This window comes from Aquarana catesbeiana, linkage group LG01 (genome assembly GCF_042186555.1).
Source record: "Aquarana catesbeiana isolate 2022-GZ linkage group LG01, ASM4218655v1, whole genome shotgun sequence".
Lineage (NCBI taxonomy): Eukaryota > Metazoa > Chordata > Amphibia > Anura > Ranidae > Aquarana > Aquarana catesbeiana.
Genome location: NC_133324.1, coordinates 290178545 through 290195444, shown reverse-complemented (window position 1 = coordinate 290195444; position 16900 = coordinate 290178545). Strand labels below are relative to the sequence as shown.

Sequence of the window (16900 nt, the reverse complement as noted above, 5' to 3'; positions counted from 1 at the left end):
GATTTATCTGGATCTTGCAGGCATGGTAAGAGGGAAGAAAGTGCTGGTCACTGGCTCCAGTACTGGGATTGGAGAGCAGATCGCATATAAATTTTCAGAAATGGGAGCTCATGTCATGCTCACAGCCAGAAGAGCCCAGCGACTACAAGAGGTATCCTTTACAGTGAAATATCTCAGCAATTTCTGTTATGTCACATAATCTGATTTAATATGGGTATATAAATCTTCACTGATATAGAATGCACATGATATCACTGCAATAATTTATTTTATTCTTTCAATACCTGGGTTAGTCTAAAATGCTTATCATTTCTACTCTCTTTTTAACCACTTGCCAACCGACCTACGCTGATATACGTCAGAAAAGTGGCACGGGTGAGCAAAACAAGGTACCCGTACGTCTCTACGGCTAGCGGGCACGCCTGCCGCGTGCTGCATGAGCTTGCCCGTGGGTCTCGAGGACTCGATGTCTGCCGGTGGCCCGCGATCGTGGCATGGAGAGGCAGAACGGGGAGATGCCTATGTAAACAAGGTATTTCCCTGTTCTGCCTAGCAACATGACAGGGATCTACTGCTCCCAGTGATCGGAAGCCGTGATCTCTGTCATGCTCTAGTGAGCCCATCCCCCCTACAGTTAGAACATGCTGAGGGAACACAATTAACCCCTTGATCGCCCACTAGTGTTTAACCCCTTCCCTACCAGTGACATTTACACAGTAATCAGTGCATTTTTATAGCACTGATCGCTGTATAAATGCCAATGGTCCCAAAATAGTGTCCAAAGTGTCCGATCTGTCCGCCGCAATGTCGCAGTCACAAAAAAAATCCCAGATAGCCGCCATTACTAATAAAAATTATTAATAAAAAAAATCATTATTAAAAATGCCATGAATCTATCCCCAGTTTTGTAGAGGCGATAACTTTTGCGCAAACCAATCAATATACGCTTATTGCGATTTTACCAAAAAAATGTAGAAGAATACATATCAGCCTAAACTGTGGAAGAAATTTGTTTTTTTATATATTTTTGGGGGGATATTTATTATAGCAAAAAGTGAAAAATATTGCTTTTTTTTCAAAATTGTTGCTTTTTTTTGTTTATAGCGCAAAAAATAAAAACCGTAGAGGTGATCAAATACCGCTAAAAGAAAAGCTCTATTTGTTGGAAAAAAAGGACGTCAATTTTTTTTTTTTCTGGTTACAACGTCGCACGACCGTGTAATTGTCAGTTAAAGCGACGCAGTGCCGTATCGCAAAAAAGGGCTTGGTCAGGAAGGGGGTAAATCCTTCCGGGGCTGAAGTGGTAGTAGAGAAGAAAGAAGTTGTATGGTCCCCAAGGCCAAGTTTATTGAAACGCTACTAAAAGCCACTGCTTTTGCTACAACTCTTCAAGGATCATAATTATACTAGAGAATAAAATACTGAACACAGCCATATGGAAAAAATACTAATAAGTTTTTGCAGGCATTACCACATTTTACAATTTTACCCTTATCATGTTTTTGGTGCACTTTGGAAAGCTATTGTGTGTTGTTCCATATGATATTCTAGTTATTATTGAAATGTACTGTATTACCCATGCATCACCTCAATGCATTTCTATCCAATGTACCTTGTTTGTATCTAATGGCAACCAATAAATTCCAATTATGTTCACCAAATTATTCTTCTGCTACCACGTGCCTCACTCAAAGTCCCACCCCCTTGCTCTCCCCCCTTTTTCGACCATATGGAAATAAATTGAAAGAATCTAATAGTTAGAGCAGGGATCCTCAAACTACGGCCCTCCAGCTGTTGCGGAACTACACATCCCATGAGGCATTGTAAAACTCTGACATTCACAAACATGGCTAGGCATGATGGGAATTGTAGTTCTTGAACAACTGGAGGGCCATAGTTTGAAGACCCTTGAGTTAGAGAAATAATGTTAGTTTTAAATATTTGGAATTTTTTTGATTTACATTTTTTCTGGTCCACTGAGGGACGCATTGGTGGTTATTTACTAAAAATGAAGAGTGCAAAATCTGGTGCACAACTGCATGGAAACCAATCAGGTTCCAGGTTTTATTGCCAAAGCTTAATTGAACAAGCTGGAGTTAGAAATAGATTGGCTACAATGTACAGCTGCACCAGATTCTGAGTGCACCAGTTTTAGTAAATCTACCTCATGAAGTCTTTAACCTTAGGGTTAAACTGCTGCTTACAGGAAGATTGGATACTGGCAAACAAAGAAAAAACTATAGGCCAGCCCATGATAACCTGCTAAACAGTGAGATTGCAGTGAGCTAACCCGTCTACCTGATAAAATGCAAGAGTGACACATGCACTCTATCCCAGACCCTTACCTTATCCACCCGGGGCTGTCTGTCACACCATGTATCTGTTTAGTGGTAATTTTGTGCAGAAGTGGACTATTCCCACTGTGGATTTGACACCTTAACAAGATGCTTACCTTTCTGATAGAGAACATACCTGTCTTTAAGGACTCAACAAATGAGCAGCTGGAAGCCCTTTCTAGAGCTCTGTTCTTACTGGAGGGGCCTGCCCTTCACCCAATGCCAAGGTTGATCCCTCGCTTAGAAGAAGCATGGGAGAGATAGCAGTAGCACCAAATTTCATCTGTGAGAGTTTGCTGGAAGCCTCTTGTTTCATTTCTCACTGGTGTACCTTATCAGTTTATCTGCATGGCACACTTTGGCTAAAATAGTGGATTGGGGAACCTGTGTGTAAAAACATTTGATCCGCATGGCCTTCGGAGGACTGCATCTCTTCAGACTAACTCTTAACAATATGATCAAGAATGCTACTGGTGGCAAGAACATCCATCTTCTTCGGCAGAAGAATAAAGCAAAGCCTTCTCCCTCCTTATCTGTTAAGAGAGTGTTTCTCAATTCCAGTCCTCAAGGCGCACCAACAGGTCATGTTTTCAGGCTCTCCATTATTTTGCACAGGTGGTTTAATCTGTTTCACTGCCTTAGTAATTACCACAGCCATTTCATCTGAGGGAAAACCTGAAAACATGACCTGTTGGTGCGCCTTGAGGACTGGAATTGAGAAACAATGTGTTAAGAAATGTCCCAATTGCTTCTCTACTACCTTGACTCCCACACAGAGATCTCCCAAACTTGGTTCCCCATCCACCTGCAAGGTCTGGCACTCAAAGTCTACCAAAACCTCAAACAAAGCTTTCTCTGCCTGAAGATGCACCCACACTTACCAGTTAACCTTTGCAGGCGCTTTGACAGCTGGAGTCTCAGACATTCGGTTGAAGGAGGTGGTCTTACAAGTCTACAGACTGGAGTTTCATTCCCTGTCTTTCAATTTCTCACCTCCAGTCTTCCTGTGTCATGGCACAGTTTAGCAGATCTCCATTGAGCCCTCTTGTTTTGTCTGGATCAATCTGCAAATCTGCCTGAAATCCAATAAATCTGTCTTTTAAATCTGACTTCTATGTACATTAAAGATACATGCTTAAATATCCCTATCAGCAATTCATACACTTTGCTGTGGGGCCCCTGCACTACCAGTTCCTGGCCCTGCTCTTCAGCCTCTTGCCTGTACCTTGGGTGTTTACCAGGGTGCTGGCCTCTGTATTAGTCCTCTTATGTTCTTGTGGCGTTTCCTTTGTGAGATACTTAGATGACCTACTGTTAAAGAAACAGTGTTGCCAAGTTTTAATCCAGATTACTACAGCACACCATACCTTTACTGTGGAAAAAGTCAATTTGGGTGGACTGAATCATTTATTATTGAGGACCAAGTTGTCCCTCACCTGGTGGCTTGGGATTCCAGCTTTAAAGTTGGATGCTTTTATTTTACATTTCTGGGGATCCTCATGCTGAACACCAGCCTATCAGATTGAGGAGGAGTCCTGGACACCCTGTTGGTGCAAGGGGCTTGGTTGTTGGATGAGTCCTGTCTTCTGATCAACATTCTGAAACTTTAGGTGATTTGACTGTCTCTACAACATTGGACCATTCTACTGGAGAGTCATACAATCTTATTCCAGTCAGGCCAAACCCACGGCAGTGGCATACATCAATGATCAATGAGAATTCAGCACTATGGACAACTACTGTGCCCCCCTCCCAATTAAACGCACTGGCTTGCTCGAATTAATGAGATCAAAGAGATGGAAAACCTGACTATGATGCTCAGGGAACAAGACAAAAAGTACTGGAAAGTTTGGACTCCCTGTTTCTTTTATAAAGATCAAACTATGCTAGCTTCCCAATCATAGGCAGAGGTGAGATATTGTGACACTCTTTTTATTTCCTAGAGGTAAAAGGCTCTTCAGGGTGCCGGGCCAGGGGGATGGGTGGGTTTCTTCCCTTACCCCCCCCCCCTCCTTTTTTTTTTTCTTTTCCCCTTCTTTCTCTATCTCTCTTGTCACCCATTCCCTCCCACTTTTTATGTTTTCCACTGGGCTTAAGTGTTAGTTTTCTCCTGTATATTGTAAAAAAGAAAAAGCAAAGATGTGTAGGAGGAAACGGTATACTCCAAGGGTAGGTACAAGAAGCACTCCTGAATATATATATCCAATACTGTTCACACCTGAGTCCAACACCTTTGATCTATTTGTATTTCAATTTATGTTTTGGTGTACAATGTTGTCTGCATTTCATTCTGATATGTTATGTGTTGAAGAACATGTTATACCGCTTCTTCTAAATAGTGAATTAAAACAAAAAAAAAATCATCCATGAGAAGTCTCGTTGTAACGAGCGGTAGCTGTGATCCTGTCCTAAGCCTTGTCAGCCGTATACAATCCAGGTGTAGAAAATTAGCAAGAAGACTTTTTCAGCCAGCAGTGGGACCCTAGCCTTTTTACAAAGTATAGAGAAATTAAGCTTTAAAGAGATTACCTCCCCTTTTTGAGCTTCTCCATTGAGCTTCTGCAGTGTTGCCACTACAGTGCACATGTTCCTCTGGGTCTGGGGTTGGGCTTTGCTGGAGTGGTTACATGTCCTGGTGATGTTGCTTCAGCTTTTCCAGGCCTTACCCCCCCCCCCCCCAGCCTATGCAGAGTGGAGTGGAGTTGCCACAAAGTGGCGACGGCTGTCAAAATGCAATAGCTACTGTGTGAGATGTGGGCTGCATGAAGAAAAAAACCTGTCAGTGTATGGCCTGCTTTACATTGATTCCAATTGGACCAATATAAGAATGCATATTTCCTATCTGATAGACACTGTGGAAATTGGCAATAACTGTAGTAGTCAGCTCTACTACAGTAATTTTTTTGATTTTCCAGGTTCTGTGCTGAACAGCTGCCCCACTGCATACTGATCACAAAGGGTTGATCATTTGCCATTTACAGAACGTCTTGTATTTTTTTTTTTTTTTTTATTGAATACAAGGAATTCCATTCTCTGATTGGACCAAGTAGAGATTGTGACGTCACCGTCCCTTCTTTCCACATCATCCAATCAGAGGACGCCTTGTAGTCATTGAAAAATAAATAAAGGCAGCACCAAGTGAGCGATCCCCAGTGGTCAGTAGGCAATAGGGCACAGGACCCTGAAGATCGCAATGATCACTGTAGAAGCACCAACTATTACAGTGATTTTCACAGCAGTACCTCAGGTATGAAATATGCATACATACTGTATATTGGTCCAAGCTGTTAAAATTATACCTGGAGTTCAGCTTTAAAGCATACCTTGCTATAATGTGTACATCAGATCTTCATCTCAAGCGTGCTGCAAGAAATTGAAGAAAGAAACACCCGTGGGAAAAAATATTAGAAAATACACTCACCGGATACTTTATTAGGTACACCTTGCTAGTACCAGGTTGGACCCCCTTTTGCCTTAATTCTTCATGGCATAGATTCAACAAGGTGTTGGAAACATTCCTCAGAGATTTTGGCCCATATTAACATGATAGCATCACGCAGTTGCTGCAGATTTGTCGCCTGCACATCCATCATGCAAATCTCCCATTCCATCACATCCCAAAGGTGCTCTATTGGAATGAGATCTGGTGACTGTGGAGGCCATTGGAGTACAGTGAACTCATTGTCATGTTCAAGAAACCAGTGGAGAGATGGTTTGAGCTTTGTGACATGGTGCATTATCCTGCTGGGAGTAGCCATCAGAAGATGGGTACACTATAGTCATAAAGGGATGGACATGGTCAACAACAATACTCAGATAGGCTGGGGCATTTAAACAATGCTCAATTGATACTAAGGGGCACAAAGTGTGCCAAGAAAATATCCCCCACACTATTACACCACTACCACCAGCCTGAACCATTGATACAAGGCAGGACTGATCCATACTTTCATGTTTATGCCAAATTCTGATCCTACCATCTGAATATCGCAGCTGAAATAGAGAATCATCAGACCAGGCAATGTTTTTCCAATCTTCTATCATCCAATTTTGGTGAGCCTGTGCGAATTGTAGCTTCAGTTTTATGTTCTTAGCTGACAGGAGTGACACCGGGTGTGGTCTTCTGCTGCTGTAGCCCATCTGCTTCAAGGTTTGAAGTGTTGTGCGTTCAGAGATGGTATTCTGCATAACTTGGATGTAACGAGTGGTTATTTGAGTTACTGTTGCCTTTCTATCATCTCAAACCTGTCTGCCCATTCTCCTCTGACCTCAACAAGGCATTTTCGTCTACACAACTGCCACTCACTGGATATTTTCTCTTTTTCGGACCATTCTCTGTAAACCCTAGAGGTTGTGAGTGAAAATCCCAGTAGATCAGCAGTTTTTGAAATACTCAGACCAGCCGTCTAGCACCAACAACCATGCCACGTTCAAAGTCACTTAATTTCCCTTTCCTCCCCATTCTGATGCTCGGTTTGAACTTCAGCAAATTGTCTTCACCATATCTAGATGCCTAAATGTATTGAGTTGCTGCCATGTGATTCTCTGATTAGCAATTGTGTTACCAAGCAATTGAACAGGTGTATGAGTGTATATTAACCTTATACCCAATTTCCAATCTCTTGTCACAAGAGATGGAATGCTCAGCATCCACAGGATCTCACAGGAAGTTGGGTGTATTTTCTCACATATGTTTTATGCGGATATTTTAGATAGGGTCAGGCCTGGTTTACTCTGTACATATCTATGGGCAGCCCCATTGCTATTCACATGTAACTGTTCATCTGAGTGTTTACATGCGAATAGAACTGCCCACCTACCCAAGAGCCACAGCCATGGCGTTTGTGCGGAATTTTGGTCACTCACAAACCAGCTAATCAGCCAGTTTGCATGTGATCATAGCACAGAGTGTTGCTGCTTCCAGAGACTACCTTGTGAATGTAGGCTAAAGCCTCGTACACACGGTACAATTGTTGGCCAACCGAGCATCTGATTTTTTTCTTAAGGGCGTGTGCCAGGACCTTGTCTTGCATACTAACGGTACACAATTGTCGTGCAACAAACATGAATGGGAGGGGAGAGGAACTGCCAAGATGGGCACACACTGAGCTAGCGAAGCCACAATCGTGCACATGTGAAGCCAGATGGCTGAGCTGCTAGCTTGAAAAGATTTTGAATAATCCATGGATGGCAAATCAAATAACACCTTGCGTTGGCCTGGGGTGGTCTCTGTTCGACGGGTGTGGGAGCCCCATTGCGTGCCGTTTGGTGTATGAGGAGCTGGGCTGTGATCGCCCTGGACAGTGTTGGAGCGGAGAAAAGTGGGGAGCCGTGACCTGGATTGCAGCCGGAGCCCCGAGTGTGGTTCAATTGCGGCCGGGAGTCTTCGGCTGGTCACGTCATCTGGGGACGAGGAGGAGACTGTGGCCTTGCTTGGCTGACGGTCTCGGGAACCTTCGGCACCCTCGGATTCTCTCAGCTCCACTCGGCCCCTTGCGATTGATCCTGATCGCCACCGCTGAGGACTCGGAGTACATCACCCCGGATCGGTAAACTTCGTGACCAGTCGGAAACCTTCAGAAATCTCCGGTAAGACCCAGAGACTCCTGGGGAACAGATAGCAAGCCCCCGGTACTAGACCAAACTGGAAACCACAAGGATCATGAAGGTTAAATGATAACCTCCTTAAAGATGAAAAATGTGAAAAGGATGTTCAACAAACAATAAAAGAATTCCTGCAGACCCATGAAACAGATAATACATCAATCCCTATACAATGGGAAACATTGAAATGTGTATTGCGAGGATTGTTCATTAAACATGGGGCTAGGTTGAAAAGGGATAAATAGCATAAAATGTTGCAATTATTGGGAGAAATTTCATTATTAGAAAATATGCACAAACAAAATCTCAACCCAATTGATAGAATAAGGCTAAAGGATAAGCGTATTGAACTACAAACAATGTTGAATGAACAATCCCTGCGAATAAGGGGTAAAAATAGAACCCGGTTCTACCAATATGGGAATAAACCAAGAAAGGTATTAGCGAGAAATCTAAAACAACAACAACCCTTATACCCCTATAACTAAAATTCAAAAGATGTCAGGAGAAATAACATATGACCCTGGGGAAATTTCTAAAACATTTTATATATACTATTCTAAGCTTTATAATTTATCAATACAGCAAGGAAATAAAGGAAGGAAAGATAGTTTAGAGGAAATACGCCAATATATGAGAGAAACAGCATTGCCTAGCCTACCTAAAGAAACAATGGAAGAACTAGAAAAAGACATCTCAGTAGAAGAAATACAGCAAGCTATATCCTCACTGGCTCTGGGCAAAAGCCCAGGCCCGGATGGATATACTTCAAGATTCTATAAGAGATTTCAGTAGATACTTACTCCCATTCTGAGAAAGACATTTAACTCCATATCCGATACCCAACTATTTACGCCACAAAGTATGGAAGTTCATATTGCACTGATCCCAAAGCCAGAAAAGAACCACACATTGTGTGGTAATTATCGACCAATCTCCCTTACAAATATAGACTTACGTCTATATTCTAAGATCATTGCAAATAGATTTACACCCATTTTACCTGCACATATTAATTTAGATCAAACTGGTTTTACAATGGGTAGGAAGGCAAGGGATAATACAATAAAAACATGTACATTAGTGGAATATGCCCAGAGAGGAGCTATTCCAGCATGTCTCCTATCGGTCGATGCTGAGAAAGCATTCAGTCGGGTAGAAAGGGTGTTTCTGAGAAAGGCTTTAATTCAACTTGGGATTGGATCTAGGACGGTATATAGGATTATGGCGTTGTATTCCAATCCTAGAGAAAAAATATGAACGAATGGGATACTTTCCGATTATGTAAAAATATCAAATGGTACTCGACAAAAATGTCCTTTGTCTCTCTTGTTGTATGTGATAGTTATGGAACACTTGACTACAGCTATTCGAAATAATAAGGGAGTATAAAATGCCAGTTTACGCGGATGATTTACTAATATATGTTACCGATCCAATAATGACAATACCAAATCTTGTGAAGGAATTTAAAAGATTTGGCAAATTAAGTAACTTTAAAGTCAACTATGACAAGTCAGAGATGCTGAATATATCGCTACCAAATAAGGATCAGGAACTCCTTCAAAAAAATGTCCCTTTAAATGGCAAAAAGTAGCAATTAAATATCTTGGGATATATATCCAAACATATATGACTAAATTGCAGGAATTGAATTATTCCTCAATGACATGCAAGATTATAAAATTACTCCAAAAATATGATAAAATGGTCCACTCATGGATGGGGAGAATTAATACAGTAAAAATGGATATACTACCAAAATTACTGTATGTATTTCAAGCTATACCTATACCTCCGATCAATTTAATGGCGCAGCTACGTAAGGCTATAGGAAGCTTTATTTGGGCTCATAAAACATCACGAATAAAAAGAGATATTTTAATTAGGACAAAAAAGAACGGAGGCCTTGCTCTCCCTGATTTTACTAAATATCTACAAGCTGTGTCTTTAATTAGGATAATAGATTGGTACCATAATGTAAAGTATAAACAGTGGGTAACTCTGGAAGAAGATATTATTGGATTGCAACTAAAATCCCTCCCCTGGATTAAATCCCAGCTACGACCGGAGAAAAAAGATTTAACTCTATATACATTATCAACTCTGAAGATATGGGATAAAATCTTGAAAAGGGGAGGCCTTTCTACATTGATGGGACCAATGACCCCTTTATTTTCTAATCCAGAATTTGCACAAGCATTAGAGGCTATAAACTTTCTTAAATGGAAAAGGATTGAAAATGTAAGGATATTTCAGACCCTAGTGGACGGCAAGCTCCCACGATTGTCCGAACTGGGGCCTGAACATGAACACAAATGGATGCAATATCAACAGTTAAATACATATATTAGGACTAATATTCAACCTTCCCTAAGAGCCCTTGCACACTGGGGCGGGGGGCGGTGTCGGCGGTAAAACGCCGCTATTATTAGCGGCGTTTTACCGTCGGTATGCGGCCGCTAGCGGGGCGGTTTTACCCCCCGCTAGCGTACGAGAAAGGGTTAAATACCACCGCAAAGCGCCTCTGCAGAGGCGGTTTGCCGGCGGTATAGCCGCGCCGTCCCATTGATTTCAATGGGCAGGAGCGGTAAGGGAGCGGTATACACACCGCTCCTTCACCGCCCCGAAGATGCTGCTGGCAGGACTTTTTTTACTGTCCTGCCAGCGCATCGCTCCAGTGTGCAAGCCCTCGGGGCTTGCACACTGGAATGAAAGCAGCGGCACTTTCGGGGCGGTTTGCAGGCGCTATTATTAGCGCAATAGCGCCTGCAAACCGCCCCAGTGTGCAAGGGCTCTAATTGGCAGACAACCAACTATTTTTGAACAACTATTAATAAAGGAACAAAGACTGATTCATAATTTATCAACTATATATACGCTCCTACTCTCTTCTGAATCTCTTAATGAGTTAATATGTATGACAAAGTGGGAGAACGAAGTGGGGAGCTCGATCTCACTGGTAGAGTGGGATAGGGCATTTTCCTTGATACAAAAAACTTCAATAGTGATTAGAAATCAAGAAAGAAATGATAAAATCACGATGATATGGTATAGGACCCCAGTGGATCTACATAAAATAAATAAAAATCATTCAGAAATGTGTTGGAGATGCCTTAAGGAAAGTGGGACTATGACACACATATGGTATAATTGTTCAATGGTGAAGAATTTCTGGTATAACATATTCAAATTTTATCTGAAGATATCGGGTTCTGAAATACAATCAAGTATTAACATTTCAATATTAACTATTATTCCAGGATCCAGAAGAACTATTAAGACAGATATCCTTCACCATATGATAACAGCAGCTAGGACAATAATAGTTTGAAAAGTCCTACAGTGGCAAAATGGGTTTGTGAGATGAGTAAAATACAACAAATGGAGACAATGATAAGGTTTGAAGAGAAGATGAGTAGCCAAAAAACAAAAATATGGGAACAACGTGAAGAGTTTAGGTCCTTGGCAACCTTATCACAATACTTATGGAAAGGAATGAACCAGCTGAACGCGCACCACCTTAATGGGAGGGGTGAGGGATGGGAGGGGGGGGAATCTTTTGGGCGCCTTTTAAAAAAAATTTTTTTTTTTGGGAGGGGGGATACGATTAGGTTGTCTGTTATGAATGGTAGAAAGATGATGTAATGAATTCTATGTAGGATAAAAGAATAATGTATTAATATATAGCTAGAATATAGAATTCATGTGGAGAAATTTTATAAAGCAATGAATATATATGTGTATTTGTGTTAAATGGAAAAATAATAAAAAGAGATTGAAAACAAACATGAACGTAGTGACGTACTACGAGGAATTTCATCTCTTGAGCGACACCCTTTGGGCCCCTTCTGCTAATTTCGCGTTTGGTAAGCACTGATTCCGAGCATGCATGTTTGTACTTTAGACTTTTGTGTGATGGATTTGTGTACTGACCATATGAAAATCAGGCAACAGACCGTGGTCCGCCGAAAATTTACTAGCCTGCCATCCAACATTTGTTGGTCGAAAGTTGGACAACAATTGTCAAAAGGAGTGTACTAACGGTCAGATTTTAGGACAACAGTCTGTTAACAGACAATCCCCTGCCAACAATTGCATCATGTGTACGAGGCTTAACTCTTTATGCCGCGTACACATGGTCAGATTTTCGGACGGGAAATGTTGGATGTGAGCTTGAAGTCCGACCGTGTGTATGCTTCATCGAACATTTGCTGTCTGACTTTCCGCCAACAAATATTGGATAGCAGGTTCTCAAATTTTCCCCCAACAAAACTTTATTGTCAGAATTTCCGATCATGTGTACACAAGTCCGACGCACAAAAGTTCACGCATGCTCGGAATCAAGCAGAAGGAGCCGCACTGGCTATTGAACTTCCTTTTTCTCGGCTCGTCGTACGTCTTGTACATCACCACGTTCTCACGTTCGTAATTGTTGGCCAACATTTGTGTGACCGTGTGTATGCAAGACAAGTTTGAGCCAACATCCTTCGAACAAAAATCCACAGTTTTGTTGGCGGAAAGTCCAATCGTGTGTACGGGGCATTACATTCATACAACATACAAATAGTGGCTTAGTAAAGGCTTCTTTAAATGAGAAGATCTGGGCACTCATTCAGACCATGTTGTATTCAGGTTACATGTTTGTGAATAGGTTTGAAGGATTCATATGAAGACAGTGCAACTTTCTCAGGGCTTTCTCAGGTTCAGTGGTAAGAAGTCACATACTAATGGGCATATCATTATTTTTATAAATTATCTTAATTAAATTGGCAGGTGTGGCCATATTCAGTCACAAATTGCAAATGTAAAAGAGTATTTATGTTTCCTAGGTGGCAAAGAGGTGTCTCCAGCTAGGAGCCAGTTCGGCGCACTATGTCGTGTCTGATATGGGGAACTTGACTTCAGCTCAGCATGTGGCCCAAGATGCTATTGATAAATTAGGTAAATATGTACTACATATAAAGGGGTGTAATTGAACTGTGCATGGAGAATGTGTGTAGTTGCGGGCACTCCACTAGACATATAGTGCAAAAAACAAAGGTAAACAATAATGCAGCGCAGAAAAGTGACAAACTTATGATATTAATTGCTGAAACAGATATATAACTCTCAATGCCACAAAATTATAACATAAACTGTGAAATGTGATAAAACATAAAAAGTAGTACAAAACAAAAAATTGAAATTGAAAATTGAAATTAAAAAATCAATAGTCCAGTAAACGATAGTCTTGTTGTGAGAAGATGAATCCCATGAAATTGAATTGGTATCACCCGTTAAGGAACAGAATATTAAAACACCATGACTGTGTGGTCCACCACCAATTTGTAAAGCCAGAACGTTTACCAGATGGTGTACTGAGTCAAACACGCAGTTACAGGGAATCACTCCGACCGTATCCAGCACTTCCAGGTGGTAGTTGGGGGTATTCGATTGACCCAAGATTAGGTGGAAGGAATCAATCCTCAGAAACCAGGCTCTTGTCATATGGCTAACCACATCACACAAATTAGCAGCTGCCAAACACTATCATATACTGATATGGATCTATGGATGTCATTGTGAGAGGAAGTGATTAGAGGTCCAGTCCTCCAGGAAAACCACTTTTTTGCCCTTGAAAATAATTCCAGGTCTTCTTCTTCAAAAGTTGCTTCTTAAGGATGCCAACTGTTTTCTTTTTATTACCCAGCCAACATCTTCATGCCCTTCTCCCTTCAGTATCCCCTGAGAAAGTTCCCTCTCCAATGGAGTCCTTGTGCTGCGATCATCCCTCGCATACAATTCTGCAATCTTCCCTGCACATACAATTCTTACTTAAAGTGTTACTAAACCCACAACAGTAAAATCAGTCTGTATATGCAGTAAAGCTTGCTTGCTATACTCACTGTGGAACCTAAGGTATTAATCCTCTGCATTGTGTAAAAAAGCTGATTGATCCTGTCTTCTCTGATCCTCCCCTTCTTCCACTGTCCCCAATCTATCTGCTTATAAAACAGAGCCTTGGGGGAAAGCTGCACATGCTCAGTTTGGTTGTATTGCTAGAGGTTTTTTTTCTTGGGAGGGTGCATGTGATCAGCACAGGGCCAATCAGCACTGTCCAGACAGAAGGTTCGGGGGTCCTGCAGCTTCATAGGCCAATCAGGGGAGAATGAAAACTCCTACAAGTTTTAACCAAACACTGATAGAAGTCATAAGACTGCTATATACTGCTGATGAGAAAATTTATTTAGCAGTTTATATTTACTAAAATAATTGTATTTCCATGTTATGTGTACTGTGGGAGACCAGATATAGTGAATGCAGGGTCCTGGGTTTAGTAACACTTTGGCTTTCTGCTTCTGTTCCATTGCTTCTGTAGGCCAATTCATACAGATTTAAAAGGTTCACCTCCCCTCCTCTCTACCTCTTCCAATAAGAGAACACCTTGTATTCACTGAAAAAGTACAGAGCTCAATACCTTACTTATATGCACTGTTGCTATGTCGGATGACATGACATTTAAAGGGTAACTCCACTTTTGTGGGGGGAAAAAAATAGAAAATAAAGAAAAAATAATACAGCGAATGAAATTGTGACACAAGTCATATTGTAATTGAATGTTATTAAAAATGACCCTTTCTTTTCAATCTGCAGCTCTGTAATTTTCTGAAAAATGTCATGCAATATGGCTACCTGGAGGTGTTCTGTACACAGAATATGTACAGAACGTCCCCCAGAAATATAATTTCCCAGAAGTTTGCCCTAAGATACAAGTCAGATTTCAGGCATCCCATGCAGCAAACATTTTTGGTGAGATACTTTCAATAAGAAATCACGGCTAAAGGGATGCAGGCCCAGCAGCTTTCCTCACTAATGCCCTGCAGGTGCACAGCTGATTGATAATTATGAAATCATTCCCATTAGACTCAATTTTCCACATGGAAACAGACAAACACACATGGATTTCTTCAGAATAAAGAAATGGTAGGAATCTGCAACAACGTTTGTTAAAATCCTTGCAATGTACATTGATCACCCAGAATGGAATGTTTTTTTCTCAACAAAAGTGGAGTTAAGCTTTAAATGATTGTTGATCCTGTTACAAGTGCTTTATCCTAGTCTATTTATCCACTTGCCGACCACACACTGTACATATACTGCGACAATGTGGGCGGGCTGTACAGAATCACATATATAGTGTCTATATATAAGTCGCTGATCCCCGCCATTACTAGTATAAAAAAGCTTTGGTGACACTGATGGTACAAGTGACAATAGTAGACCACAACATAAAACTATTTTTAACCACTTCAGCCCCGGAAGGATTTGCCCCCTTCCTGACCAGGCCATTTTTTGCGATACAGCACTGCGTTGTTTTAACTGACAATTGCGCAGTCGCACGACATGGTACCCAAACAAAATTTATGTCCTTTTTGCCACAAATAGAGGTTTCTTTTGGTGGTATTTGATCACCTCTGCGGTTTTTATTTTTTGTGCTATAAACAAAAAAAGAGCAACAATTTTACAAAAAACACAATATTTTGGACTTTTTGCTATAATAAATATCCCCCCAAAAGATTAAAAAAACACAAATTTCTTCATCAGTTTAGGCCGATACATATTCTTCCACATATTTTTGGTAAAAAAAATGCAATAAGCGTATATTGATTGGTTTGCGCAAAAGTTATAGCGTTTACAAAATAGGGGATGTATTTATAGCATTTTTATTGTTATTATTTTTTTTACTAGTAATGGCGGCAATCTGCGATTTCGGGACTGCGAGATGGCGGCGGACAGATCGGACACTTTTAACACTATTTTGAGACTATTGACATTACAGCGATCAGAGCTAAAAATATCCACTGATTACTGTATAAATGTCACTGGCAGGGAAGGGGTTAAGACTAGGGGGCGATTAAGGGGTTAACTGTGTTCCCTCAGTGTGTTCTAACTGTAGGGGGGATGAGACTGACTAGGGGAGGAGACTGATCAGTGTTCCTACTTAGTAGGAGCACACAATCTGTCTTCTCTCCCCTGAGAGAATCTGGATTTGTGTGTTTACTCCCCGTTCTCGGTCTGTAACGAGCAATCCCCGGGCATACGCTGCAGACGCGCACGCCTGCTATAGCGTCCTAAAGAGCCGACGTATAGCTATGGCGATTTGCGCAGCCGTGCCAACCTGCTGCAGTATAACTGGCTGGTTGGCAAGCGGTTAATAGACTTAATAAATAAAGAGCACTAAAAAAGATAAAATACCTTTTCTGAAAAAGTCGTTGCTTAATACCTTCTTTAATGCTTACCACATGCCTCAAAACCAGTCATGCAATTTCAAGAAAAGATCAGAATTCAAAGTGGCAGATCCTCCCTTTAGCAGAAATCATGTGACCAAGCACAATGACCTTCAAATATGCAGCCTGCCCTGAAAGTAGCCTTCAGCAACAGTTTATAATAAAAATGTATGTCTGCCCTAATACAGGCAGTCCTCGAGTTACATACCTCCAACTTACATACGACTCATACTTCCAGTTGGAGGGAGACAACAGGAAGTGAGAGGAAATCTACCCCTAGGAAAGGGAAATTCACTCCTGTAAAAGTTATCATGGGAAATAGGTGTCTCCACTTAAGCTTTATCACCAATCCTTGTTTCCACAACAACCCAAAATTTTCAAAATCCAATTGTCATTGGGACAGAAAGTGAGGTAAAATCTTCTGAACAGGGGCACAGACAACAAAACAAATATTACAGGGGCGTTAACCCTTTCCTATGCTACCCAGAAAATGTAAAATTTTTTTTTTTGCTGGAGCTACGCTTAAAAAATGTACCTGTTCCAACTTACATGGAAATTCAACTTAAGAACAAACCTACAGAACCCATCTTGTTTGTAACCCAGGGACTGTATTGCTTTTTTCTTATCAAGATCTTCAACAGGTTTATGTTTCATTGTAAGTATATTACACTTTGTCAGCAAGGCACCTGA

At 41.1% G+C, this 16900-nt stretch overlaps 1 protein-coding gene across 1 annotated transcript in view; it reads left to right on the top strand.

The window, feature by feature from the left end:
- LOC141143241 (hydroxysteroid 11-beta-dehydrogenase 1-like protein A) overlaps positions 1-16900 on the top strand; it is a 38064-nt gene that overhangs the window by 6657 nt on the left and 14507 nt on the right. Inside the window, exons 2-3 of the mRNA XM_073629314.1 lie at positions 21-151; positions 12773-12884. Of these exons, the coding sequence (XP_073485415.1) occupies positions 21-151; positions 12773-12884 (243 nt within the window). The remainder of the gene's footprint in view (positions 1-20; positions 152-12772; positions 12885-16900) is intronic.